At 36.1% G+C, this 27,460-nt stretch overlaps 1 protein-coding gene across 2 annotated transcripts; it reads left to right on the forward strand.

Annotated features, from left to right (window-relative positions):
• Positions 1 to 666: 666 nt before the first annotated feature.
• Positions 667 to 26,961, forward strand: LOC105438197. 2 transcript variants are annotated; one of them, XM_030972897.1, is made up of 4 exons: positions 667 to 1,119; positions 23,972 to 24,036; positions 25,360 to 25,530; positions 26,682 to 26,961. In XM_030972897.1, the coding sequence occupies exons 1-4, from the start codon at positions 1,020 to 1,022 to the stop codon at positions 26,700 to 26,702; spliced, it is 357 nt and encodes a 118-aa protein (XP_030828757.1). In that variant the 5' UTR covers positions 667 to 1,019; the 3' UTR covers positions 26,703 to 26,961. The 2 variants fall into 2 exon arrangements, with proteins under 2 accessions (XP_030828757.1, XP_011664014.1); XM_011665712.2 differs by lacking the exon at positions 667 to 1,119 and adding an exon at positions 7,523 to 7,699.
• Positions 26,962 to 27,460: the final 499 nt, after the last annotated feature.

Here is a 27,460-nt window from a genome sequence, read left to right on the forward strand (position 1 = left end):
AGATGTATAGTATACATTTAGAGCGCTCAGATTACGTCTACTTCTTATCCAGCTCTGTAGCTCATAACCATGGATAGTTAAGTTTCGATTTTAAAATTATATCATCTCATTGATTTAGCAATACCCACACCTAGAAAAGACTAGGCCATAATCGTTGTATCAGAATGCAACTTTCTTTTTAGACGCATAAATGAGATTTAGATTAGCATTTGCGTAAATGAAGTCACGAACACGTGCCTCCTGTGTGATATTTGTTTTGCTCACTCTGTGTTGAACCGTTCTTTGACTCTAATTTCATTGATTGATAACGTGCCAAAAGCTTGGTAGAGAGGTGTAACAAGGGCATGTATACATCACCCTGCATTATCATATCCAACCAATAAAAACACTCAATATATCCCGTCGGCATTCGCACCACAAAGGGGGTGTGGAATACAAATAGACAGGAGGAAAGGAAAGGGAGGGAAACAGGGAAGAGAGCGAGAGAGAGTGGGAGAAAGAAAGAGGGAGGGAGAGCGTTTGTGTGCCGTATGGGTAATAAATGAGAGATAGGAAGGAGCAAGAGGTAGAGAGAGAGAGAGAGGGGAAGACTAAAAAAGACTGACAAATCGGCGGGCGGGAAAACAGACACAATACCAACTTCTTTTGGTCCACATCGCACGTCATTCAGCTTCCACTTCAAAGGGCGCCAACAAAAACCGCGCGAAAATACCTCATCAACGCCCATATTTCTCACATCGCAAAGAGAGAAAGCGCGACACTCAAGAGGACACTCATAAAAAATATGCTCTAAGCAGGTCCGTAGATCTTTATTAATCCTCAGAACCTAGCCTCGCGTTTTCTAATACCTGGCGTAAATATATCTCTCCTCACACATTGTTAGCTCGTCGTGGTTTTATTAAGTGTTGGGATTTGTCATTTGTTCAGCTTTATCTATTGACGTCGCCTGACAGATCCTGATTTTTGCCCCAGACTAAGGTGAAACGGAGTTTTGGGGCAACTGCCCGGTGGTTATCACCATGGGAGTGGATGGGTTAAGGGCTATGATCGCATCAACTATTACACTTTTCCTCCTCATCATGTGCTTCACATATGCTCAAGCTGGATGTAAAATAAGAAGTAAGTAATTTTTTTACTCAGTATCTCTTGTTCTATTTCCCACCAAAGTTTTTATTTCATTTTAAAGACCATAAGACAAAGAATGTGACGGCTACTCATTATTTAGAAAGAACACTGTAAAAATCAAACAAAATACATTTCAGATAACTTTACCAAATGCTTAAAACTAGAAATAAAAGGTAAGTTTTGTTTGCTTTGTCTTTTGAACGATTATTACTCAAGCATTTTGCTATGGTGCTGACAATGCTAAATTACATTACATTTTTTTAATTTGTTCATCAAAAGACTAATTATCATCATATTGAGCAAATGAAATGAAAGGAAGCAAACTTCGATTAAAAAAATACAAATTGCATTAAGTTCTTGAGGTCGCACAACCATTAAGTTTCATCGCTATACATGACGATACTTCAATATAAAAACTTTCTTCCTCATATTTTTCTTCTTCTTTTTTTCTTTGAAAATATCCCTTCAGGAAGTAAATACGTATCTATGAAAAAAAAACATTTTCTAACACGGAAAAAAAGGTTTTCATTTTCCACTTCCTGAAAAACGAGACTTATTTTTTAATGAGCATCTACTCTTCATGATATAATTTCATAATTATGCAAGTTTTTTTGGAGAACAATTAGAACATATCATCTTAAATGGAGTATGTTGTCATGATCCAGCGAAAAGTTGAAGAAAAAAAACTTTTTGCAATGACGACGATCCAATAACTCATCAAAATGATATGCAATCAATACTTGAAATCACATTTCAGCTTCGGTTTCTATGTAACTTGAGTCACAGAAATGCCTGATTTAAAAGTGCCTGTTGTTTTAGGATTGAATAGCAAATATAAACATATTTTTACGTTTTCTTAGAGTGTTTTTCCTTGCTTCTTTTGGTATCATATCATAATTTGGTGAAGAGTGGGTCAATTTCGGCAACTGGGTCAGCTCAAACTGCGCTAGCTCAAACTGCTGATGAGGAATTCATTGAATAAACGAATTCGGTCTGGAATGATAATTTAGATGGGATGACTTCATTGCAGAATTCTTTCCGGGATCGGATGACACGACTCGACTTGTGACTGTATCCAATATGATGATTTGGGGCCTGAAGAATCTTTTTCCTAGAGCTTATTCCCAACGAGAGCCATCTGCTTTCTTTAAGATAGTTATGATCTGGATAAAGTTTGGTATTGCTTTGATAGTTTAATCAGCGCCCATAACTCCCAGCAATTATACGCACCAGATGATTGTATAAATTATAAGCCGTGACAAAAGTAAAAATAAATAAAGAATAAAGTTGAGCATGTTTTATTAAAGAAGCTTTGATGATTTGTTTGTTTATGAAAAGTCTCTATTCTTATATGATTTATGCCAACAATAGATTGGATATTCAATATTTTTTTTGCAAATTTATGTAAATTTGTTTAAAACAAACTCTTGTCGATTAAACTGGACTTGATGTGTCTATTTGCGTCGTTGCGCTGTAAAACAATGAAGTGAGAGGATTGTGTTTAATGCCCAAACGCAAATAATTGATCAATCATTAAAACAAACATATAATCTAATAATATAGGTGGCATCTGACGGTTAAACTGATTTAAAAACATTATGAAATTAATTATGTGTACATATAATATATACATATTATATCAATACAGTATACTCAATTCAATATCTAATTCCTTGCCATTTTCGATTTGCTAATGGTAAACTGTAAAATATTTTCTACTTTTCCTAAAAACGAATTAATGAATATCAGGGAAATTTGATAGATGTATACGCGTAAGTCTTTGATTCGAGGTAATGTGGTATTGTTAAAGTGACTCGGGAACATTGTTGAAGGTTGATGAAAAAACTGCGTAATTAATTTTGTGTATGTAATGTTACTTATTATATTCCTTCTACTGTACTAACCCTCTAACATGCAAAAAATGCTGAAAAAAAATCTCATACCACAAAGATATTTATGGTTTTCTTTGATGGCGTCACTGTGCAACACTCTCTAACAGTAAATTCTCCCGACCACTTAAATTTTCCCAACCGTCTTTCCATGAAAATAAGACATAACACAGGCTTTTAAAAATCTGTCAACGCTCGAATATCTGGAATGGTATATAGCGCCAAGTCATTGCTTTATGACGATTTTCGTTCACCTAAAATAGTTGGGAGAATTAAGGAATCGATTAGATCAGTTTTTCCAATTTGTATCATTAATAATAGTCTGTTTTCATTCAAACTTTCAGATTATCTTTAATTTGTACATCTGCCATTGAAGTCACTACTTTATAGCACCATTTTTCTCTAATCTGAACAATGTTACCAAGTTCCGTTAAAGGTGAAAGAGAGAATATAGTACTAGTTGCACTGAACCTATATATTGAAATAACATCTAATCTGAACCATCATTCAACTTTGAAACCATGGCAACTATATCAACACGATGATTCCACATGATTTATCAAGTTTCATCCTAATTGTGAATCGTGAACTTGAAAGTGCTCTTTAAAAGTGACTTGAGGCATTGCTATTTGTGTCAGATCAATTGGCAAACAATAGACATAGATTTTCTGAAGAAACTTTTTAAAGGTGGAATGTCAAGTCCCATGCACCTCTCGCCTCTAGCAGTTTTTTGCTTTAAAGATAATTTGAGTTGTGTTATTAGTGAGAAATTCTTGTAACCATACAATACATATACATGAAAAGTAATATGTTGCCATTGTTCTGTTTTTATAGCGATGTGTAGGTCTTTACTGCTTATTATTATACTCTCCCCTGACAATCTATTTGTATTTTTCGCTTAAAATATAAAACAAAAATAATACTTCTTGTTCTCCCCCTCTCTCTTTCTATCTCTCTCTCTCTCTCTCTCTCTCTCTTGCTGTATATTATATACTTATATCCAGGCGCGGATCCAGGGGGGGGGGGGGCGAGCGGGCCTTGCCCCCCCCCCCCCCCGCAAAAAAAAAGGAGACAGAGAGAGGGAAAAGAAGGGAAAGGGAAAGAGGAGAAAAAGGGGAAAAAAGAAGACGAAGAAGAAAGGAAAAGAGGGATGAAGGGAAAGATAAAAGAAGAAGAGGAGATAAAGGGAAGAAAAAAGAGGAAGAAGAAAACAAAAGAAGGGAGATATCAGTTGCAATTTTCCCGCCAACAGATTGTGGATCGGGGGGGGGGACAAAAGGCCCTTGCCTTAAAAGAGGAGAGCTAAAAGGGAACAAAAAAGAGGAAGAAGAAAGAAAAAGTAGAAAAGAAAGGGAGATCAGTTGCGGTTAATCCCGCCAACAATGTGTGGAGCGGGGTGGGGCCAAAATGACCTTGCCCTCCTCCAGCAAACATAAAAGAGAAAGAAGGAAGGGAAGGGAAAGGGAAAGAGGAGAGAAAGGGAAAGAAAAAGAAAGAGAATGAAGAAAGGTAAGGGATATCAGTTGCAATTTTCCCGCCAACAAGGTGTAGGTCGGGGGGGGGGGGGGGGGCACTGGCGTACTGATAGGGGGGGGGGGGGGGGGGGCTTTGGGGAAATAAAATTCAAACGTGGTTTATTTCTGATTCCATAACGGTGATTTACAAATAATGCTGAAATGACATAGTTTTAAGTATATTATACTTTTTATGCGTTTGTTGGAAAATGACAAATTCCTAAATTTACAGCCAGGCAAGGAAATGCTTCTTGAGATGCCTACATGTCAGGGCTCGCGGAACGGCGGGGATCGGGATCCTCGAACCCCCACCCCCCCCCCACCACCCACTTTTTGGAAAAAGTATATTAAAGAGAAATAGAAAGAAAGAGAGCAAGAAAGAAAAAAAATAGTTAACTGCCAGTGTCACATTATAATGAGGTATCAAAATATACTCATCTGACCATGATTAAATGCCTAAAACCCCGAGGGCTCTGCCCCCTGGATTCCATCTAGGGCCCTAAGACGGGCCCTTAGATGCTCATCTGTTGGTAATTTAATGCCTAAAACCCCTGATTTCTGTGGGCTTTGCCGCCTGGACCCCACGCCAAATAGTTTCCTGCCAGTGTCACAAAATAATAAGGTATCAAAAAATGCTCATCTGACCGTAATTAAACACCTAAAACCCCTGAACTTTCGGGGTCTCTGCCCTCTGGACCCGACAAAGAGCCCTAAGGCGGGCCCCTTGATATTCATCTGACCGTAATTGAGTGCCTAAAACCCTTGGCTTCCGGGGGCTCCGACCCCTGAACCCCACGCCAATTAGTAACCTGCCAGTGTCACAATTAGGTATCAAAATAATGCTTATCTGACCGTAATTAAATGTCTAAAACCCCTGAACTTCGGGGGCTCTGCCCCTGGACCCCGCCGAGGGCCCTAAGGCGGACCACTGAGTGCTAATCTGACCGTAAATTATTGCCTCAAACCCCTGAGCTTCCGGGGCGGACAAGGTATTATGTTCATCTGACCGCAGGCGCGTAGCCAGGGGGGCGGTGGGGTGGTCCCCCCAAAAATGCCGGCCAAAAGAAGAGAGGAGTGAAAAGGAAAAGGGAGTAGACAAAGAACATTTTGAAATTCAGACAAGGATTAAGAGTCGAAAACGTTACAACGATTCGTCTTCTTGCTCTAATAATTTAATGAAACGTAAAAGCTTCCGCGTGAGGGGGGGGGGGAACATAATTCAGACGAGGATTATTTTTGGGAACGGTACAACGAATCGTCTCCTATCTCTAATAATTTATTGAAATGTCAAAGCTTCCGCGCTTCGCGAAGGAGGGAGGGGGAAAGATCGTCCCTCCCTGCACCCACCCCCCCCCCCCCAATTACATCACTGCTGGTCACCATTACGTACCAATATTTGGCTCGCATAATTTCAAATTTGGGCCCCCCTAAGAAATCCTGAATCCGCGCCTGGTCGGCCATCAGGTTGCTTACTTACAAGCATTTATGCTTTTTAAGCAGTCAGGTAAAATAACCACCTTATAACCATCAATGACGTGGGAGATAAAATAATACCATATGGCACTTGTGTTTAAAGGAGAGTTGGTTTCTGTGGCCAAGAAAAGTTCTATCTATATGTAAATGAGAAAAAATGTGAAGGTATAGAAAATCCACATTTTTAATCACGAGTTAAATTATATGTTGAAATAATGCTTATCTGACCGTAATTAAATGTCTAAAACCCCTGAACTTCGGGGGCTCTGCCCCTGGACACCGCCGAGGGCCCTAAGGCGGACCCCTGAGTGCTAATCTGACTGTAAATTATTGCCTTAAACCCCTGAGCTTCCGGGGCGGACAAGGTATCAACATATGTTCATCTGACCGCAGGCGCGTAGCCAGGGGGGCGGTCGGGTGGTCCCCCAAAAGAAGAGAGGAGTGAAAAGGAAAAGGGAGTAGACAAAGAACATTTTGAAATTCAGACAAGGATTAAAAGTCGAAAACGTTACAACGATTCGTTTTCTTTCTATAATAATTTAATGAAACGTAAAATCTTCCGCGCTTCGCGCGAGAGGGGGAACCTGAATTTAGACGAAGATTAAGAGTCGATAACGACAGAACGAATCGTCTTCTTTCTCTAATGATTTAATGAAATGTAAAAGCTTCCGTGTGAGGGGGGGGGGGAACAAAATTCAGACGAGGATTATTTTTGGAAACGGTACAACGAATCGTCTCCTATCTCTAATAATTTATTGAAATGTCAAAGCTTTCGCGCTTCGCGAAGGAGGGAGGGGAAAACTCGTCCCTCCCTGCACCCACCCCCCCCCCCCAATTACATCACTGCTGGTCACCATTACGTACCAATATTTGGCTCCCCTAAGAAATCCTGGATCCGCGCCCAGTCGGCCGTCTGGTTGCTTACTTACAAGCATTTATGCTTTTTAAGCAGTCAGGTAAAATAACCACCTAATAACCATCAATGACGTGGGAGATAAAGTAATACCATATGGCACTTGTGTTTAAAGGAGAGTTGGTTTCTGTGGCCAAGAAAAGTTCTATCTATATGTAAATGAGACAAAATGTGAAGGTATAGAAAATCCACATTTTTAATCACGAGTTAAATTATATGTTGATATGTTTATATAATTTAACTCGTGATTAAAAATGTGGATTTTCTATACCTTCACATCTTGTCTCATTTACATGTGAGATAAAGTAATACCATATGGCACTTGTGTTTAAAGGAGAGTTGGTTTCTGTGGCCAAGAACAGTTCTATCTATATGTAAATGAGAAAAAATGTGAAGGTATAGAAAATCCACATTTTTAATCACGAGTTAAATTATATGATGATATGTGTATGTGTTTTTACGCGTAGATCATAATCAAAATATTATATACGGTTCAGCAATTGCTCAAAAAGCTATATATATATATGATTAAGGAACATCTCACATCGCAAAGAGAGAAAGCACGACACTCAAGAGGACACTCATAAAAACTATGCTCTAAGCAGTTCCGTAGATCTTTATTAATCCTCAGAACCTAGCCTCGCGTATTCTAATACCTAATACCTGACGTCGCCTGGTTATCACCATGGGAGTGGATGGGTTAAGGGCTATGATCGCATCAACTATTACACTTTTCCTCCTCATCATGTGCTTCACATATGCTCAAGCTGGATGTGAAATAACAAGTAAGTAATTTTTACTTAGTATCTCTTGTTCTATTTCCCACCAAAGTTTTTATTTCATTTTAAAGACCGTCACCACTACTGGGCCAGAAGGGATTAGACCACACAGAGAGCCATCGAGGTCACTGTGACAGGTGGCTATCTCATTATTCTCAGCTCTCATTTAACATAAGAAAAAGAGGATCATGGGGGACCAACAGGCAACGATTGGGGAAGTTTTCTATATAGAGGGAGCAAGGAGCTACAAATATGGCAGTGTGCCTTTAAAGACCATAAGACAAAGAATGTGACGGCTACTCATTATTTAGAAAGAACACTGTAAAAATCAAACAAAATACAGTTCAGATAACTTTACCAATTGCTTAAACCTAAAAATAAAAAGTAAGTTTCGTTTGCTTTGTCTTTTGAACGATTATTACTCAAGCATTTTGCTATGGTGCTGACAATGCTAAATTACATTACATTTTTTGAATTTGTTCATCAAAAGACTAATTATCATCATATTGGGCAAATGAAATGAAAAGAAGCAAACTTCGATTAAAAAAATACAAATTGCAATAAGTTATTGAGGTCGCACAACCATTAAGTTTCATCGCTATACATGACGATACTTCAATATAAAAACTTTCTTCCTCATATTTTTCTTCTTCTCTTTTTTTGTTGAAAATATCCCTTCAGGAAGTAAATACGTATCTATGAAAAATAAACACTTTCTAACACGGAAAAAAAGGTTTTCATTTTCCACTTCCTGAAAAACGAGACTTATTTTTTAATGAGCATCTACTCTTCATGATATAATTTCATAATTATGCAAGTTTTTTTGGAGAACAATTAGAACATATCATCTTAAATGGAGTATGTTGTCATGATCCAGCGAAAAGTTGAAGAAAAAAAACTCTTTTTGCAATGACGACGATCCAATAACTCATTAAAATGATATGCAATCAATACTTGAAATCACATTTCAGCTTCGGTTTCTATGTAACTTGAGTCACAGAAATGCCTGATTTAAAAGTGCCTGTTGTTTTAGGATTGAATAGCAAATATAAACATATTTTTACGTTTTCTTAGAGTGTTTTTCCTTGCTTCTTTTAGTAGATAGAAACGCACTCTCTTGAATGCTATCATTATTTTTGTAATTAGATTATCCAAAAACTCTGTGGAAACAACATTTCCCATACGATGAGGTAGAGTAATTGAGTGCCTAAAACCCTTGGGCTCCCAAGGGCTCCGACCCCTGAACCCCACGCCAATTAGGTATCAAAATAATGCTCATCTGACCGTAATTAATTGCCTAAAACCCCTGAACTTAGGGCTCTGCCCTCTGGACCCCGCCTAGGGCCCTAAGGCGGACCCCTGAGTGCTAATCTGACCGTAAATTATTGCCTTAAACCCCTGACCTTCCGGGGGCGGACAAGGTATCAACATAATATGTTCATCTGACCACAGGCGCGTAGCCAGGGGCGCAGTATGGTCCCCCAAAACCGCCGGCCAAAAAAATAGAGGAGTGAAAAGGAAGAGGACGTATGAAGAAAAGGGTGTAGACAAAGAACATTTTTGATATTCAGACAAGGATTAAGAGTCGAGAACGTTACAACGATTGGTATTCTTTCTCTAAAAAATCTTTCGCGCTTCGCGCGGGAGGGGAAAAACTGAATTTAGACGAAGATTAGTAGTCGATAACACGACACAACGAATTGTCTTCTTTCTCTAATGATTGAATGAAACGTTAAAGATTCCGCGCGAGGGGGGGGGGGGGACATAATTCAGACGAGGATTATTTTTGGGAACGGTAAAACGAATCGTCTTCTTTCTCTAATAATTTATTGAAATGTCAAAGCTTCCGCTCTTCGCAGAGGAGGGTGGGTTGAAACACGCCCCTCCCTGCACCCACCCCCCTAATTACATCACTGCTGGTCACCATTATGTACCAATATTTGGCTCGCATAATTTCAAATTTGGGCCCCCCCCCCTAAGAAATCCTGGATCCGCGCCTGCATAAATCAGTATGTTTTTGTCTCCCGGCTTGTTAATTTTCCTACCACGAAGCGAAAATGAATAGTGTCAAGCTTGTTTTCGTGAAATGAAACCTACACCATGAAATCAATCTTCACTTTTGTCGCCAATGAATGCCTTCATTTAGGACAAATGTTGGAAATATGTACTGTATTACTTATACTCAATTTAGGAAAGGAATCCAAATTGTTTTCAGGGACATGACGGGGGGGGGGGGGGTCATAAGCTGTATAGACATCGCATGTAATATCATTTTTCCCTTCTTTTTTGGGGTACAGCTGCCCATATTACAGCTAGGGACAATAAGTTTTGTTCATGTTCGCTTTAAGTTTATTTTGCCAATTCATTACGAGCCTTACTCGACAAGTAGGAACTGTTGATGAAAAGTATATTCGAGAATATGGAGGAAAAAACATGATATGAAATTCCAGCGATACTAGGAAATTCCTTTCGAATATTGATAAACAATATTTGCATTTTAATTGATCTTGTCAGTATTTCTATAATCTAAATACTCAACCAAATGGAAAAAGTAGAATTGACTAGTGCGTACGTCATTTATTTAAACAAATGCATTTATTATTTGTAGGTATAAAAAGTCTGAAAATCAGACTTGCCACGATTTCTGGAATAATTTTGCTTATCAAATTCGTTTTGTGTAATCAAAATTGTTATTGACTAATAGCATATCCAGATATTTCCAAAGATTATAGAACCCGAATAGGGTTTATTATACTGTTATTAAGAAGAAAAATATTTCGCGACAGAATGATATTTCTTTTATAAATACAAGCAATAAATCTCATTATTTCTTCAGTAATTATCAGATGATATAAATAGCTATTTACATTGATGATTAAGCCGATTATCCCATTAATATGATATCTCCTTATAAAAAGAATTAAATCAAACCGAATGTAAATTTTAGGAAATTATTGCACATTAAAGCTCTCACTAAAGCTTCCAAATCTAAGATCTAAAAAACGTTCACTATCAAATTAATGTCTTAACTAACAACTTCCATTGCGCTTACTGTATATGTGTGAGGTTGTTCTCGAATTAAATCATCACATGTCTAAACAATAAAGAAGTAAAATTTATGCATAGCTCTATTCTACCTCATTCGTAGTTGAAGGTTTCTTTTCTCTCTCTCTCTCTCTCTCTCTCTCCCTCTCTCTCACTCTTTCGCTGTTTTAAGCGAAGCGATATTAAGAACTATAGTTGATGGACTCAGTATCCCCGCCATCTCTCCTACATACATATAAATCAACACCTCCACACTGACTAGAGATGTATGCTCAATCAAATGATACTTGTGAGAAATTACAAGTAATGAATTTGAGTCTGAACTAGATTACTTTCAATCATCATAGAAATACAAACCAAGACAGATGCTGGAAACATATTGAAGTGTGCCTCCGTGGCAATCAGCGCATTTTGAAAGCGTTCATGACATCATCTGTTCTCGATTTGTAGTGAAAAGAAATATATCACAAATTTGACAAGTAGTAATGCTGTACATCACGTTTAGCCCCATGACCGCTTCTTATTAATTTAAGAGTTTATATTTAGGTCATACATTATGATGAACAATTCATTCAAGTTTATACAGAAGTACTATGAGGTTTGTTACCGTGAAATACTAGTCTCTACAAGAAAATAAAGATCTAGCGCAGCAGTTATTCTTAAATCCATTCTACTGCTTTACAAGTTTTTGTTCTTTAAACTTCAATCATTTTCTAGCATAATCTGTATTGAATAACTGAATTGGATCCACTAATTTTTTGCAACTACATCAAACTTAGTACAATGGTTTTTGTTCTTGTTACCTTCGGCAGTTCAGACAAAGTGCGCTGTTAGTGAAATCTTAAGGAAGGCGTGCAAGATACCGCGATAAGCTCCTAGTCTGAGATATCGGATTAAGGAAAATCCGCCCATCGCTTCAAGTTCTTTCACTTCTTCTAGTGCTTTATTGGAAGACTTGTTGCCATTGTAGTCTGAAAATTCAGAATCTGTTCTTTTACTGTTCTGCTTTAATTCGTTTTAAATACAGTATAGCCTGTATACTAATACATAAAGAGTACCTTTTCTTAAACACCAAGTCGTATTAGTAAGCAAATCATAAATCACCAATCAAACTATAGATCCATATTCGGAGGATAATTTTTAATGGTGAAAATTAGATTTTGAGGCTGGAAGGTACATCTACGATACTCTTACCCTTTCTTCCTTGAGAGTTGATTGCCCTATCTTAAGCCCGTGATCCCGAGGACTTGGACAGGTAGTATTTAAGAGATGCGGAGGCGAATTTACTTCTTCATGCTGGGAATTGTACGCATCTCCTATAATACATTCCAAAATAGTCCCTTTGGATTTGGATTTTTTTTTTAAAGAGAGTGGAGCTGTCTGGTCCTTTGCTATTCTCTCATCGTTGAATAATCAGTGAATGAATATAATCATCAGGAGGAGGGTGGGGGGGGGGGGATCTGCAAAGTACAAAGTTACCCCTAGATGTAAAACCTTTAGCAATTACCTTGGGACGAAAATGGCGCCACTGTCCAAAGATTTTAAATGACTGAAAGTGGATTTTACATTGAATGAAAATGAATTAATTATGACTATAATGTAATAGGTGAAGACAAGATCCTGATCTTCATAAGAATAAAGAAAATACTTTTACATTTTTACATGTGATATTGACAGAAGATCCTTCTATGTCTAGTTGTTATTCAGTACGCGATGTGATGCCGTTGAAGTATTGAGCCATATAAGAAACATTGCTTTTAAAAGTAACAGTAGGGCTTCCAAAATGTACGCATTATTGATCTACTTGTGTATTGCATAAAAGAAAGAAAATGTAATTGGCGAAATACATTAAGTAATTTCCGATCAGATTGGCATTCAAATCATCAATAAGGAAGGCCAAATCAACAAACGAGTATACCAAGTACAAGTGAAGAGATTAGACTTAAGTTATAGATTTTAAGAGATGACCTACATGACATGATGAGAAAAACTATTTTCTGCGGCTTTTTTTAATATATTTTTGTTTTACTGCTCTTCCTTTAAGCAACGTTATTGGACAAGAATCTGCCCAGATAATCCCTTGCTCTTTTTCTAGCGCTGCTTTCACTGAGGGTATTGATTTCATTGGTCACTTATGTTCCCCGGTCACATTCACTGATGTAAGATCAGTGTGTGGGATCATAGCCTACCCCAATCAACCTGTCACGGGGATAATGTGGGAGATCGACAGGTTACAAGCAAGTACGCATGTCAGGATTTTCAAGAGCCCAGGAAATCGCTCTATCCGCTCACTTTATATAAGAAGAGCGACTACAGGAGTTTTTAAAATTATTACCTGAACCCTCTGAGCTTCATTTTTGAAGTCGAATTTGGTTCCTTTGCTATTCTTGCCGCCAAATTTTTCAACTCACACTTTTAACCCACTTAATAATTGTATGATTGTATGATTCTCCCTTTTCCACGCAGTTTAAGGCCCCTGGTGAAGTAAGTGACCGTATAGCCTGTATAACGACTTCGGGCAAGAAGACAATATAACGTGGAAGAATCGGTCTCTACACTCTTTATTTGAAAGCAACTTCCTGATGAGAATACTAGTATGAAGATATTTGAAGGAAAAATAGTATTGCTGTCAAAAAACAATATCTGATATTCAGATATCTGCATTATTATTATAAAATTACCCTAAAACACATCATCACGCACACATCCGCCGCACACGCCCACAAACATCCTTCTCTCCCAAAAGCCAACATAATATATTCGTAATTCTTTTTCATACGATCCATACACGCACACCACTAATCGCACACCCACGCGCCCACTCCTACACAACGCATACATGCCCACATCGCACCGGAACCTCCCACACACCCACATACATCCATACATTGGTTATTTACTGCGGAAACCCTATAAATGAAATTAATGACCCACATGATTTGTGTTTATATATGACATTATGATTTCAATGAGGAGAATAACAACAACAGCAACAACCAAAATTATTTTCTCAATTACTAGAATTAATCAATAAACTAATCAACCAATCAAGGAAACGAATGGACAGAAAGAGACGGAGGGCATCCCAGATTTAAGACCCTATTGGGTGATGAAGAAAAAGATATACTCGTTATTAATTATTATCAAAATCATCAAAGTTTAAAACGTACACCTAGAAACGAGAAGCACAACGTATAAGAGATTTGTAATTTGCTCGCAGCATACACCTGTGATCGATAAGTCATATTTACAATCTAAAAAAACAGCTGTACAAAAATATCATAACTGAAAGGTTGATAAACAATGTGTTTAAATTGAATATTAGAAGTTAAATAAATTGTAGTCCTAAAATAACTGTGATAAACGAATAATAAATACGACGTTGATACGACTATCGACCTTTTTAGCGATTTTTTTCACGACGAATCATCTAACTTGCTCGAAGGACAATTACACAGTCATCATAGGTTTATTACAAGTAAAAGCACAGAATAAGCATTAAGTTTTGTCCCTTTAATATTATTTTCGTAATCTTTTTGCTGAAAAATATTGATAAATTAATGATCTATAGTCTCTTTAACATTACAACTATTTAACAACAAAAATGTTTTTGAACGACCTGGAATTTAAAATTAAAAAATGCTAAAGGTATTGCTTTTAGGCATGAATAATTATTAAGGTCATCAACTACTTACAAATAGAATTGTCGTTGATTATTGTGTAAATAGATCAACATGAACATGAAAATGAACATTAACATTTTGGCTTTTCACCACCGGCTGAAAATTTCCCTTATCAAATAAATGTAACTTGAATCGACCCTACCATGTTACATGTAATGTCAATGTATTCATATAAAACAGAGGAATCTGATATAATAACGAGGCAGGTGTTATTGATATTCGAAGATGGCCTACAACCAAGAAAATGTACGTTTATTGATTGATGGCTTGATTAAATATCATGTGTAAATATTATTACTTCTCCTTTTTCTATTTTTTTCTGCCATTCGATTAGACGGCTGGATTTCACTGCATTACAAAAAGCTATGCTGTGATTTTTGCCATATATACCCCCAACAATTATGCCTCTCTTGGTTACCCGTTTTGAAAAACATTCTTTTAAAGTCGATGCAACTTTCAGACTTTACTTCAAAAAAAAAAAAAAAACGCGGATCCTCTTTCGAAACAATTGATTTACCGACTACCTTATTGTTTAGACCTTTTCAACTCATCCCACTCAGATTGATATCTAGCAAACAGTTTAATTACCTTTTTATTCATGAATTTAATATACTTGCATATTTCACTATTGAGTACTGTACTTCCCAATTCAGGTAGCGCAATTCTATGAGAGCGCAGCCAAGATAAGGACAATGCGTCTTCAGTCTTATATTACTCTTTATATTTTACGGTTAGGATTTTGATAAAATTACAAAAGTCCCGATTGTCGAAGTATCATTCATATCGACCATTATCTTTATTATCATTTTGCTATAACTTAGAATATCACGGACACATCTACCACCTCTCTCTCTCTCCCCCTCATTTTTCATTTTTCATTCGGCCTTTATTTACCACACCCCTCTCCATATACTTGATTCCATTTAATCATTTCATAGTTTCAATTTTAGGTATTAACACATAAAGTTCAAAACTGTTGCTGTAATATAGACTTCAAAGAATTTTCCATATGATCAATCTATCGAAAAATACGTTTGTCTCCATTCAGTGTTGTTTCCATTGTATTTAAAGAATATTAATATCCAATCAAATTATCGTAAATGGTTATTTCAATATCAACCTGTTTAGATTATTATATTAAAACTATTCTATGCGAGAATGGCGAAAAGCATATAAATACTAATACAGAGTAATTATTCGCATTATATCTACAGGTCTCAGACAAAACTTGTGAACAGATTTGATTTCCGTTGCGATTCATTGCTATGTTCAGTTCATTATTCATCATACACTTAATTGCCTTTACTTGTAAAAGGTAATGCCCTCAAAGCTATCATTATTAAACTAGGTCAATTGTGATAAGTAACATGCAACACTGTTCTCCACTTATGTATGTATATAGATATCTTTCTTTTTAAAAAGTATCACCCTAAATGTGTTCATGTTGTCATTACCTTTATATGTACATATTCTTGATTAAATATTTGTGTTAGTCTAATGTAATTGTTTGCGAATACGCACGAGGGAATGGATACAATCAATTCAGTCCAATATAGCGAAGGTATCTTGGTTTGTAAATTTTCATTTTTCTTTGTATACTTATGTTCTTGTTTCTGTTTTTGTTTTTGTTTTTTTAATATTTCATATGTTATGATATGTGTTATCTTATAATTGTACATGTAATTTTTATATTGCGCACGGACCAACAGAAGAACAGCCTTTGGCTGAAGTTGGTGCCGTGCAAAAATAAAATAAACTGAACTGAACTGAACTGAAAAAAGGTCTAGTGCTACCAACATTTTGAAAGAAATCAATCCCAGTCAAAGATTTTTCATCACAACCGATCCTTTACTGAAAATATGTCATATGATACCATCAAATTATTGTTGTAGAGAGAAATATTCCAATTTAGTAATAGCTAAATGATGACATGTGGTTTAATCAATCAAAATTATTCGGAATTAGGATGAATGACAGTATTGAGAAAGGAATTTCCAATTAAAGTTAATTTACTACCGATGTCACTATCGCAAAGCACTTGTACAGTGTTCACTAGAGTTATAGTCAGTTTAGACAGCGATTAGTGAGAGGGAGAGAGAGAGATAGAAAGAGACAGATAAAAGGGAGAGAGCAGGGGAGAGAAATATATAGGGAGAGAGAGAGAGAGAGAGAGAAATATATAGGGAGAGAGAGAGAGAGATGGAGATTGAGGAAGAGATGGAGATTAGCATTATACCGGATGAGAGTAAAGTTTGTTGCTAATTTAAACGCCGAGGTTCACGATTAAACAAGCAAACACATAACCGCCAACCCTTTATTATAATTCTCGGAAATTATAATAGAAAATGGCAGAAGGCTTGTTTCTGTTAAATGAGTCGATAAGTATTGTGAGGAACTCTATTCCTCGATGTAATAGATAATCATAACAGGCAAAAAAAGGTTACCATAGAAACGAAGTAACCGATAAAGTTCGGTAAACCCATACTTGTACCACCGACAATGAATTATTTTTCTATACAAAAGAACCCTTCCGACGTAATTCATTTTGATTGAGGAAAGCAGCTTTTGACACGTACCATTCATATATTAATAGTTACAACTTTGATAAGCGGCATGTACAAATAAATTATTTATTCTTTCATTAATTTTAGATGCGAGCATTTAGTCCCACCTCATTGTTTAGAAAAAAGTAAGCATTTCTCTCGCTTTCAGAAAAGAAGTATATGAAACAACCTACCACGTGGTGGCGATTAAGTGAATGAACAAACTTTCCACCGACCTACAAAAAATAGTACTGTTCCATCTGTGTGTTTTAAAAAACGCGCGACGAAAGGTTACAACCTTTACCAAGACATGCACCAACCTATACAAGACGGGAGAAGAGTAGAAAATAAGAATCTGTATTTAGTGCAATTCTTTCGCTCTCGCTCATTTTTTGTGGTGAAGAAACAGTAATTTGTCTACTTCGAGCATAGTCGAGTAAATTTTAGTTGAATTAAAACTATTAGCTTGACTTTAAATCCAAGAAAATATCTTTAAGGTGTTTAAGATGTAAAAAGCTAATATTTGTTACTTAACTATTATTGGGTATATACGGTGACAAATTTCAAGAAATTTCCCATATGTCTGTGCAGTACATCGGGATCTACTTGTGGGCAGGTGAAAAACACGCCATTCAAACGATTGGTATTCGAGATTGGTATTCATGCCACAAGAATACGATATTAGTTTTCACTCCAAATCATGCCTTGTTATATACTTTTGCAAGGTATTATCGAGACAATGTAAATTGTACAATGCTTAAATTTTGAAAATAACACAACTAAAAATCGTTTGAAAATGTTGACAGCAACGTAAGATACTACTCAGGTAATACATCAAATGAAATATTTCTTCAGAAAGGGAATTTTGTAGATGACATTCTTTCACAACTACTTTACAAAGCAACATGAGACATATCAGAATACTTGAAACTTCGCAGAATTTTTCAAATGGATCTACACTCTGATTTCAACCTCATTAAATTATGTAAAAGATTATACCTAATGCATATAAAAGATAACTGTAAATTCAAACACATTACTATTATAGTTTAATACATGTGTTTGTTTAAAATAGGACATAGGGTAGGAAAGCAGGCAATCCAACCACCCAAGTGAGTAGAGCAACAGCAGGGATGAAAACATCAAGAAACCAACGGAACCAGAAACGAATCAGCAACAAGAAAACACACCATTGACTGATCATACTATAATCAAAGAAAAGGAAGTCCCACAATCAATACTTGGTTTCCATAGTTTCAGCAATCAACGACTCTATCGAGCTTGATCGTTATGATTCTCGATTTTTACGCCGTGCATTTTTTGAACGATTTCATAGTATAATAACCTTGAGAGTATGTATATTATTAGATTAGGCACGTAAGAAAAGTAATGAGCATGGTGGCATACTATATATTATTGGATTTGTCTTATTTTGTTAGGAAGAGGAGAACCAAAAAATGTACGTGGAGTTTCTGGTAATGATGTATTATTGACTATAAGAAGTGTCGACGTGTCATAACTAAAAAGGGGGACTAGTATAGTATACTCCGAAAATATGCACTTTGCTTTTCATATCTAGTTGACTATTTAAGGTAACGTCAAAAGATTTCAAGTAAAAAAGCACTTCGGTTGAAGTGTGTATGATATCATCGAAAAATATATTTGGAGATCATTAGAAAGTTTTTAACCGATATGGTTATTGCTTAGTTCGTTAAAAAAAAATGTTTTCGGCTTTACTTTCTACTTTTGATTTCCAACATGCACATATTAATAAAATAATAGTTATCTCTACCACGAAGCTTAATTGTTCAATGGTTGAATATTTTACTGGTTATAATGAGTACCTGCTTGGCCATAATACGTAATATTAATGTTGGAAAGCCCAATATAATGTTGGAAAGAAGTGCTCACGAACAGCATTTAAGCTACAATTGTCCTTTCTTAGATTGCTGTTGCTTCATAACAGTCATTTTAAGCCAAATTGTATTTGTAAGTGTAACTGTAATCAAGTAAAAAGTATACATTTTTTTATGCTGATCGATACAAAATTTGTGAATAGAACATGTAGCCTCTATTAACAAGAATCTTGGTATGCATGAATAACCGCTAAAATTGAATGTTAGAATTGATTTACATTCTAATCTACAATGGACAATATTGCAGTGAAAGAAAAGACTTCACAAACAGGAGAAAATAACCCACATATCTTTTAGCTATCAATTGGTCTAAAGAACTTATTTTTCCATGTGAAATTCAAGCTTACATGTTGACCCCCTGTATAGTTCCAGTACATTACATTGAAAATAAATCTACAAAGGTTTTCTTTCTACCTCCCCCGGTAGCCTGATGAAGCGATATAAATGGTTGTAAACATCCTTATAATTAACGTTTGGTCGCCGTTAAATGACCTAATTATCTATCACTGTTCATGACGTGATCGTTAAGTAAATTTGCAGGTTTGATCATCATCAATCAACCGAAAAAATTTCCATTCATGTTTCTTTGCCAATATAGTCTGTTTGGTTTACATTGGCATCCGCTAAAGATGGACGTATCATTAAACAGTATATTGGAGTCTGTCTCTTGTATGCATTTGATGCGGGCGTATGTCAGAGTATAGCTCAAATTTTGTACAGATAAAACAAACACTTTACGGGACAAAAGAAAATGTATGACAAGAAGTGATTATGGAATCAAAGGAAACCCATTGGGCTATCTGGCTATCTTCTCAAGTGAATGTAGGGCGTGTCAAACGTCAGCCTGATTTAGCTTTTCTTCTGCTTGTATAGAAGATGATAATAATAATAATAATCGACCGTAGTCTGTTCATGGTGTCATTCCATTGATCTTCCTTTCTGAATCTCTCTCTCTCTCTCTCTCTCTCTCTCCCTCTCCCTCTTTTTCCTATCTCTCTCTCTCTCTCTGTTTCCCTTTCCCTTCTCAATTTATTTACAGTATAGGCATATCCCATTTTGCTCTCTCTCTCTCTCTCTCTCTCTTCTCTATATACCTTTCTTTCTCTTTCTCCTCTACTCATCTCTCTATCAATCAATTCTATTTCTCTGCCTCTATCATACACAATTATTTTCTCAACCCACTCAGTCTCTCTCTCGTTCTTTCTCTTTTCTCCCTCCCTTCCTCTCTATCATCAGATTAGTTATGATGCAATTGTATCAATTACCAATCATGTCATATTTGAGATATCAATGGATATCATGTATATTTCCCACGAGTTGCCAACCGACTTGCGTTTCTAATTAATCGGACTACCGTGCAGGTGAAAGAACACACACACTCGTTTGAATGAGATCAATTCACACCTCAGGGCATCTAGCCAGGTCTACCAGGTATTAAATCAGACAAATTGAGAAATAGACGGGTGAAGGAGGGGGGGGGGGGCATCGGGGGAGAAGTTTGAATGGGGAGGGAGTGTCGGACGATATTCGCCGAGAAGTTAGCCCTCATCATTATCCTTACCGTTACCCCTTATCATACCCTTACTCCTACTCTAACCCTTACCCTTATACTAACTCTTATCTCCTCCTCCTACTCGCCCACACCCCCTCCTACTCGCCCACATCCCCTCCTACTCCCCCTGCTTCTTCTCCATCTCCTCCTACTACAACAACAACAACAACAACTATTACTACTTCTACTACTGCTACCACTTCTATACTACCACTTACTTTCCACTCATAGGTTACAATTGAACACTGTGAAGTTCGAATAATATTATTATGATGTAGTATAATATTAAGTCAGCCAGAATCTGTCGAGTCAATCATAGCCTTAGATCCATTCACGTGACACGCCATACTTGCAAAGCTAATGTACATACAGTGTGATTAACAGTCTTCCTGCACGTCATAGATAGTTTAGAGGGAAACAATGGATGTCACAGTATCTCCCATCATTTTAATCTCCAATTAACACATAGGCGGGCATATTCATTCATCTAAATATGATTCTTTTCTCACTTGCTTTTATAAGTATGGCCAAAATAAAAACACTATTTTTGTTCTAAGGTATTTTGATCAGCGTTGTTATAATGGGGGTCATTTCATGTATTTTGTTCGTTTTTTTTTTAATGTATTTTTTCTTCTTATAGTAGGCAGAATTGTATTGAAATTGACTTTAAATTATACAAAACGAAAAACCTTTACAACAATAAAAAAGTAAACATGTCGATTTCAATGTACTTTGTGATTGTGCTTATATTTGAAAAGTCGATTTAAAAAGTCGATCTAAACTCTCTGATGCTGATCTGAACAAGAGTAACTATAATACGTCTAGGGAAATGATACAATTGATTTGCAATGAGTATCATAATGATGCCGCTAATTGTAAATTAAGTAAAATTAGAGAGAGAGAGAGAGAGAGAGGGGGTGAGACAGATACAGAGGGAGATGATCATAATTAGTTTTTCACTTTCAGAATTGTACCATTAATTTTTATTGGAAGCGACCCTTTAAAAATGAATCAGATACGTTTATTTGTCTATCGTCTCATTCACGCAAGTATTGTGTTTCCAGTGTGAGAGGTAATGTGATTTGTCACTAGCAGTTATCATCAAGCCAAAAGCTTCGATATCCACATAATGTAGAATAAGAAGGAAAATTTTTTTTTTTAAATATCCAGTCACATGAATTAAATACATATACCATGATATACTAATAATAAAAGCTAAATTTGCATTGCACACTTTTTTTGAGAGAGCTTCGACTTCGTCTTCGGGGCACAGCAAAGTTTCGAGATGACCTTGGGTAATAGTTTTTACCATGCCTCTCAAACCAGTCAATATTTATATATTATTACCCTGGCTTTAGCCCAGCTGCCCAAAGGCGCTCAAAGCAATAAAGTAATAAACTCCTACCTGATACTCATTTAATATTCTTGGATGGTGGTTTGCAAATTTACATTAATATCTTGCCAAAGGACATTAGTACCGCGGCGGAACTCGAATCGCGAACCATGTGATCCACAGTCCGGTGACGTATCCACAAGACCACGACACCTTATGGTGCAATGATGGGGAGGGGGGATCCTAGAAAGATTTTGGAAAAAAAATCGATCTTTCACGCTGTGCCACTCAATAACCTAGACACCACTCCCTTCCTCTTAACTCATAAGCTTATAAATATAGGCAGGGTAGCCCAGATATAACGATTTCCCCCTTCCCCCTTCATGATTTCCCTTCTTCTTTCTTTCTTGCACGGGACATAGTTTTCTGAAAACTACAATTATCAAGATAACGGTTCTCGATGTAATGTGAATGTCTACTATGAACTAATAACACATTATTGTACACTATAACCAAACATGTGTTTTTTTCCGTGATTTGACTTCTTTTTTGACGAAGACCAACAAGATGAATAATTTCCAGGAAGTATAATTTCTCATGCAGAATAATGGGCCCCTGGTAATGTGAATGGCTAATTATTAACTATGGAAGAATACATCATCTATTACTGCGCAATAATAGGAGACATTTACACTCTTAAAATTACATTTCGAGTACTTCTGGGCGACTACTCACTATTTGATTCCCACCCACATCTTAAGCTACTATTCCCACGAAGCAAACACTTAAGAATCAAGTCAGTGACATGTTTAAGTCATTCAATATTTGATCATACATTAATGAAATGGTTATCTAATGGGGGATCTATCCTCTTCAATACATATTGTAAATGGGAACACTCAGTTGAAAGTCTCATAACATGAAGAAGAAAAATCGACTCATATTAGAGAACAAAAGAGCCTCTATGTGAATATCATAGTCCTTTCAATCACAGTTAAACTGAGATTTGAAAACAATGTGTTTTTCCCCTAATTTGTCAGCCATATTCTCCCCGAAATTTTAATAAATGTGATATTTATTTTATGTTTTGATAACTGATGGGTAATAAAGATTTTTTTTGGTTAACTTCTGACTTTTTGAATGAAATTAAATGGAAAAAAATAGTAAAAAGAAAATTAAAAAATTAAAAAAAAAATCGATTATGATAAGTATCTCGCCATGGTTAAAATGTTTTTTTTTTTTATTTTTGTGTGTAATTTCTTTGACAATGCACTTTGCCTCTTTGTCCCCATCTTTTCCTGTGAGATTTTATTGAGTGCCCTTTTAATTGTTAATCATGTTTTTTTTTTGCTCAAAGATTTCCTTACTTTGCAATCATTTCAGCATATCATTTTATGTATTTGCGCAAATAATGTTTTGTATACATGGAAAAGTATTCCCGTCGTCATTTTTACGTCACAATGAAAAGAACACGTTGTATAAGGTATTTGCGAATAGGTTGTATGTAAATTGAGGAGAAGTGCAGAAGACTGCAATACAAAGACAACAATGTTTTAACCTTGTTATAGTGCAAGACTTACCAAACATCTTTAATATAGTCTTATCATTGGTCGTGAAAAATGTCACAGTGTTGGAGCCCGTGTTACTATTAGAATTGGCCTACATGTCGATAATAATTATGCTCAATATAACGTTTGAATAGCACAATTAATTCGTTCAAATTTGAGTTGGGTTGTATATTTGACGGAAAGTAGTTTTTATACTGTATTAAAAAATAAACAAAAAAATAAACAAACACGTATTTTCTTTCGTAATTAATACGTTAAACAAAAGAACTTTCAATATAATTTGCAACAATATAACACATAAAGATGTAATTATCAGTATTTTCACCTACTTCGTTTTCTCATTATTCCTCCTATTTAGGCCATCATTATTGCGTCATCACGAATACATTTATTGGAATTACTAGTCATAATATCGTCAGATGACGTATAGTGTCGCAATGTTTCTGGTTATACCATAGCTACGGTAGCTCATACATTATTTTGACGCAATGGTTTATATTGATTTTTGCAGATGACGTTGCAATCGTTTCTAGGACAATTGATAAAACGCGTCATTGTTGACTTGATGCAGACGACGTAAAATGTTGTCTTTTCTAATTATCATCACTCTTTATTATATACATCTTTTCTTTTCACAGGTTGCGGAGACTGTAGGAAGTGTAATACATATGTCCCAGCATGCGAGGCGTGTTATTATGGAATAGTAAGTCTCACTTTCAAGCATGTTTTCTTGCAAGGTGTGTGATATTTAACATCATGTGGGCTCGGGATAATTAAATGAAATTTGTTTATTGGATGAGGAACTCATTAGTGTCTGATATATTATTCGACATGACTTTGTGTTGACTCTTATTTGTTGCTCTCATTACTTTTATCTTTTTATTCACTATTCACATGTTGTTTGAACCACTGTGTTTTGACATGATATATTTCAAGTTTAAGTTACAATAGGATATCTTCGTAGAAGTACCGACACATTCACTGCAATCATTTGAAATCCTTAAAATATAGGCGATAGGGGAAACATTGTGAAAATTACGCATAATGAAAAGAGTCTGGGATTAAGTTAGTTTCTTCGAAATATTAGTACATACATGAAGTGGAAACAGTACTAAAGTACAAAATTGGATCTCCGTAAGCTTGATAGCGACGTCTAACAAATATAAAAAAATATATTCAAAATGTTCAAGAGGGAGATAAAGAAAGAGAGATAGAGAGAAAGAGAGAGCGAGGTAAACAGAGAGAGAGAGAGAGAGAAAGAGAGAGAGAGAGAGAGAGAGAGAGAGAGCAATAGATCTAGATTTAAAAAAGGTAAGAGTGAAAAAGAAGGAGAAGAAAAAGACATAACTTTAAAAATTGTGAGCATTTTGCTAAAATAGATTAAAAAAAAAAAGTTTTAAGATAAACATACAACAAAATAATCTAGACGTATCTTTATGATACTGATGATGTTTAATTAATGACTTGTACCAGTGGCTTATTCAGCATAGGGTGAACCAGTGTATACCCCATGTGTGGCATTATGGAAAAATTAGTACGGTATAAGGAACTGCAAAAAAAAACTTTCCACCGTATTTCTGCACCAAGCCATTGAAGGGGCATGGGTGTTAGGGGCAGTTTTGAAAGGTGAATAAGATATGAGAGAACAAGGTAACCGAGTAAGGAGAGGGTATAGGAGGGCGTATTATCTCTTCCTCTCCCCCCCCCCCCACCTCCTCTCTCTCCCTTTCCCTCTTTCTCTCTTTCCTTCCCTCCCTCTCTCTCCTTCCCTCCTTTTGGGGTCCTCCCTTTTCTCACCATTCGACGGTGACGGGGAAACAAGTCCCCTTATCTATAACACTAATTGCATCCCGCCCGAAATGCCCCCCCCCGATATATCGGGATACGCCACGCAAGGTGTAGTGACAAATCCCACATCCGTCTTGTTGCAATGATGCTGATTTAATCTTATAACTTCCAGCTTAAATATTCAGTTATTACAGTTATCAACTTTCTTTCACACCACTTACATCTTTTTTTTGGCCAGGCAACGCGAAAAAGGAATTCATTGATAGGAGAAGCAGCAACCAACGATGAAACAAATGAACTACAGAGGGCACCAACGCAGACGTCAGTCATTCCCGCCAAAAGACCGACCTGCAATCTTGATCAGGTCTTCAGCAAACTCCCACCTGAAATACAACGTCAGATCGAAGAAGTGAGTTAGCTTCTCTCTCTCTCTCTCTCTCTCTCTCTCTCTCTTAGCTTGATGAAGTTTGACGACGTTTTATATAATGTTCCTTTATTTCAGATATGTTTATCTATTCCTTCCATTTTTCTCATAAAGACAGCAAAATTCATCACGAGCCATTATTATCTGGTCTTCCTTTACAAAGCGTTGACAAAAAAATGAAATCCAGACACTCGGTGGTAAAGATTTTCATAAAAATCATTTTGGGGGCATGATCGGTACCCTATGACTTAGATACGTATTAACTTTGCTCGCAATGAATTCTCTTAGCTACATGTCTTTAGTTTAAGGTCTTTATTTTTATTCTTAATTTGTAACTATTTAAATATACTTGTACTTGCTTGTTTTTTACTTTGTAAAGCGCTTAGAGAAACTTCGGGTTATTATGCGCTCAATAAATTTATATTTATTATTATTATTATTATTATTACGTAACATGTCATTGTAATCAGTGGCGTAATGAGCAAAAACTTTGGGGGGCATTTTTTCTGCCCCAAGCCCCCCCCCCCCCCACCCCCATCAGTACGCCAGTGATTGTAATGTTCCCACATTTTCACAGGTGAAGTCATTGGAATTGCTTTAGGCTGATATTTAGAAAGACTTTGTGATCGCGTTCATAGAAGATCTTTTTTTCAAATTAAAATATAGGCTTATTGTTCCGTTCAACGTTATCAAAGCAGCGGCCAAATTGATGCACAGTCTTTCCTTCTGTCCCAAACTGAAAGTTTTAAATTAAGATCTGTATTCGACATACCATCGTATTTAAATAAGATTTTATGCATTTTTCTTTGTTGATGAGCTCTTAAATTCTCCTGTTATACAACTACAAGTTCATTTGAGCAGAAAGAGCCTTTAACTATGCCTAAATGCATTCATCTTACCTTCATCAAACGGAATAACACAAAAGCGTCATTCACTTTAATGAATAACCAAACATAAGGGAAAACATAGGTAAAATGATGAGAAATGAAATTATTATTTAATATCATTATCATCATCGTCATTATCGTCAAACTTTGTATAAAATGAATGACAGTTTGTGAATGTAATTCATAAACTCCGCAAGCCGTTGATGCTACTCCTATTAATATCTATCAATGAATTTCGTCTCTTTTCAGCTTATTTTATCAACAGTTTGAGCGGAAATAAAAATGGAAGGGCTCTTTTCTTTTTCTACTGGTGATTGTTTGACAAACTTTTGAGGACTGGATTGCGTCGATTTTATGACAAAGGACTACAACATTTTTTTCACATCAATCCTTCGCCAATCACGTTCTAGTTTAAGAATTGCACCATTAAGAGGTAAAGTCTTTCATCGAGCTGTTTTCCGCTTATTAAATGATTTAATCATTAGTTCCTTTTTATGTTGTTTATCCTTGAAATAATCATTTTCTGATTTTTTAACTTGAAGGAAAAAAATGTGCGAAACATTACAATTTTATTTTTCAATAAGCAAAATTAAGGTTACATTAAAGGTAATGCAAAGTTTTGGGAAATTTCGAAAATCAGATTGATAGTAATTCTTTACCATTTTGATATATTGGGATGCCCCTGTGGATCTATTATAAGCACTAGAAAATTTAGCCCCTGAAACACTTCTGCTTTCGAGAAGTTGAATAATCAACAAATTTACCGGTGCTCCCGGTAAATTTCAAATATTTCAAATAGCGCCTAAGGCCATTCCATGGTAGCTGCGACCATGAAAATCTCAGAATATGTAGTTCTGATATATAATTTCAAAATAGTATTGGCAAATCGGTCGATCCTAGTCAGGAAACATTGTTTTAGAGCTAAAGTAATATAAATATTGAGAGGGCGCTTTACAACATAAAGAGTTTATTATCTACAATTTCATCACTTTAGACTCGATTTTAACCGCGACAACGATCATTGAATA

Source organism: Strongylocentrotus purpuratus, unplaced genomic scaffold, assembly GCF_000002235.5.
Source record: "Strongylocentrotus purpuratus isolate Spur 01 unplaced genomic scaffold, Spur_5.0 spur5_scaffold_6, whole genome shotgun sequence".
NCBI lineage: Eukaryota > Metazoa > Echinodermata > Echinoidea > Camarodonta > Strongylocentrotidae > Strongylocentrotus > Strongylocentrotus purpuratus.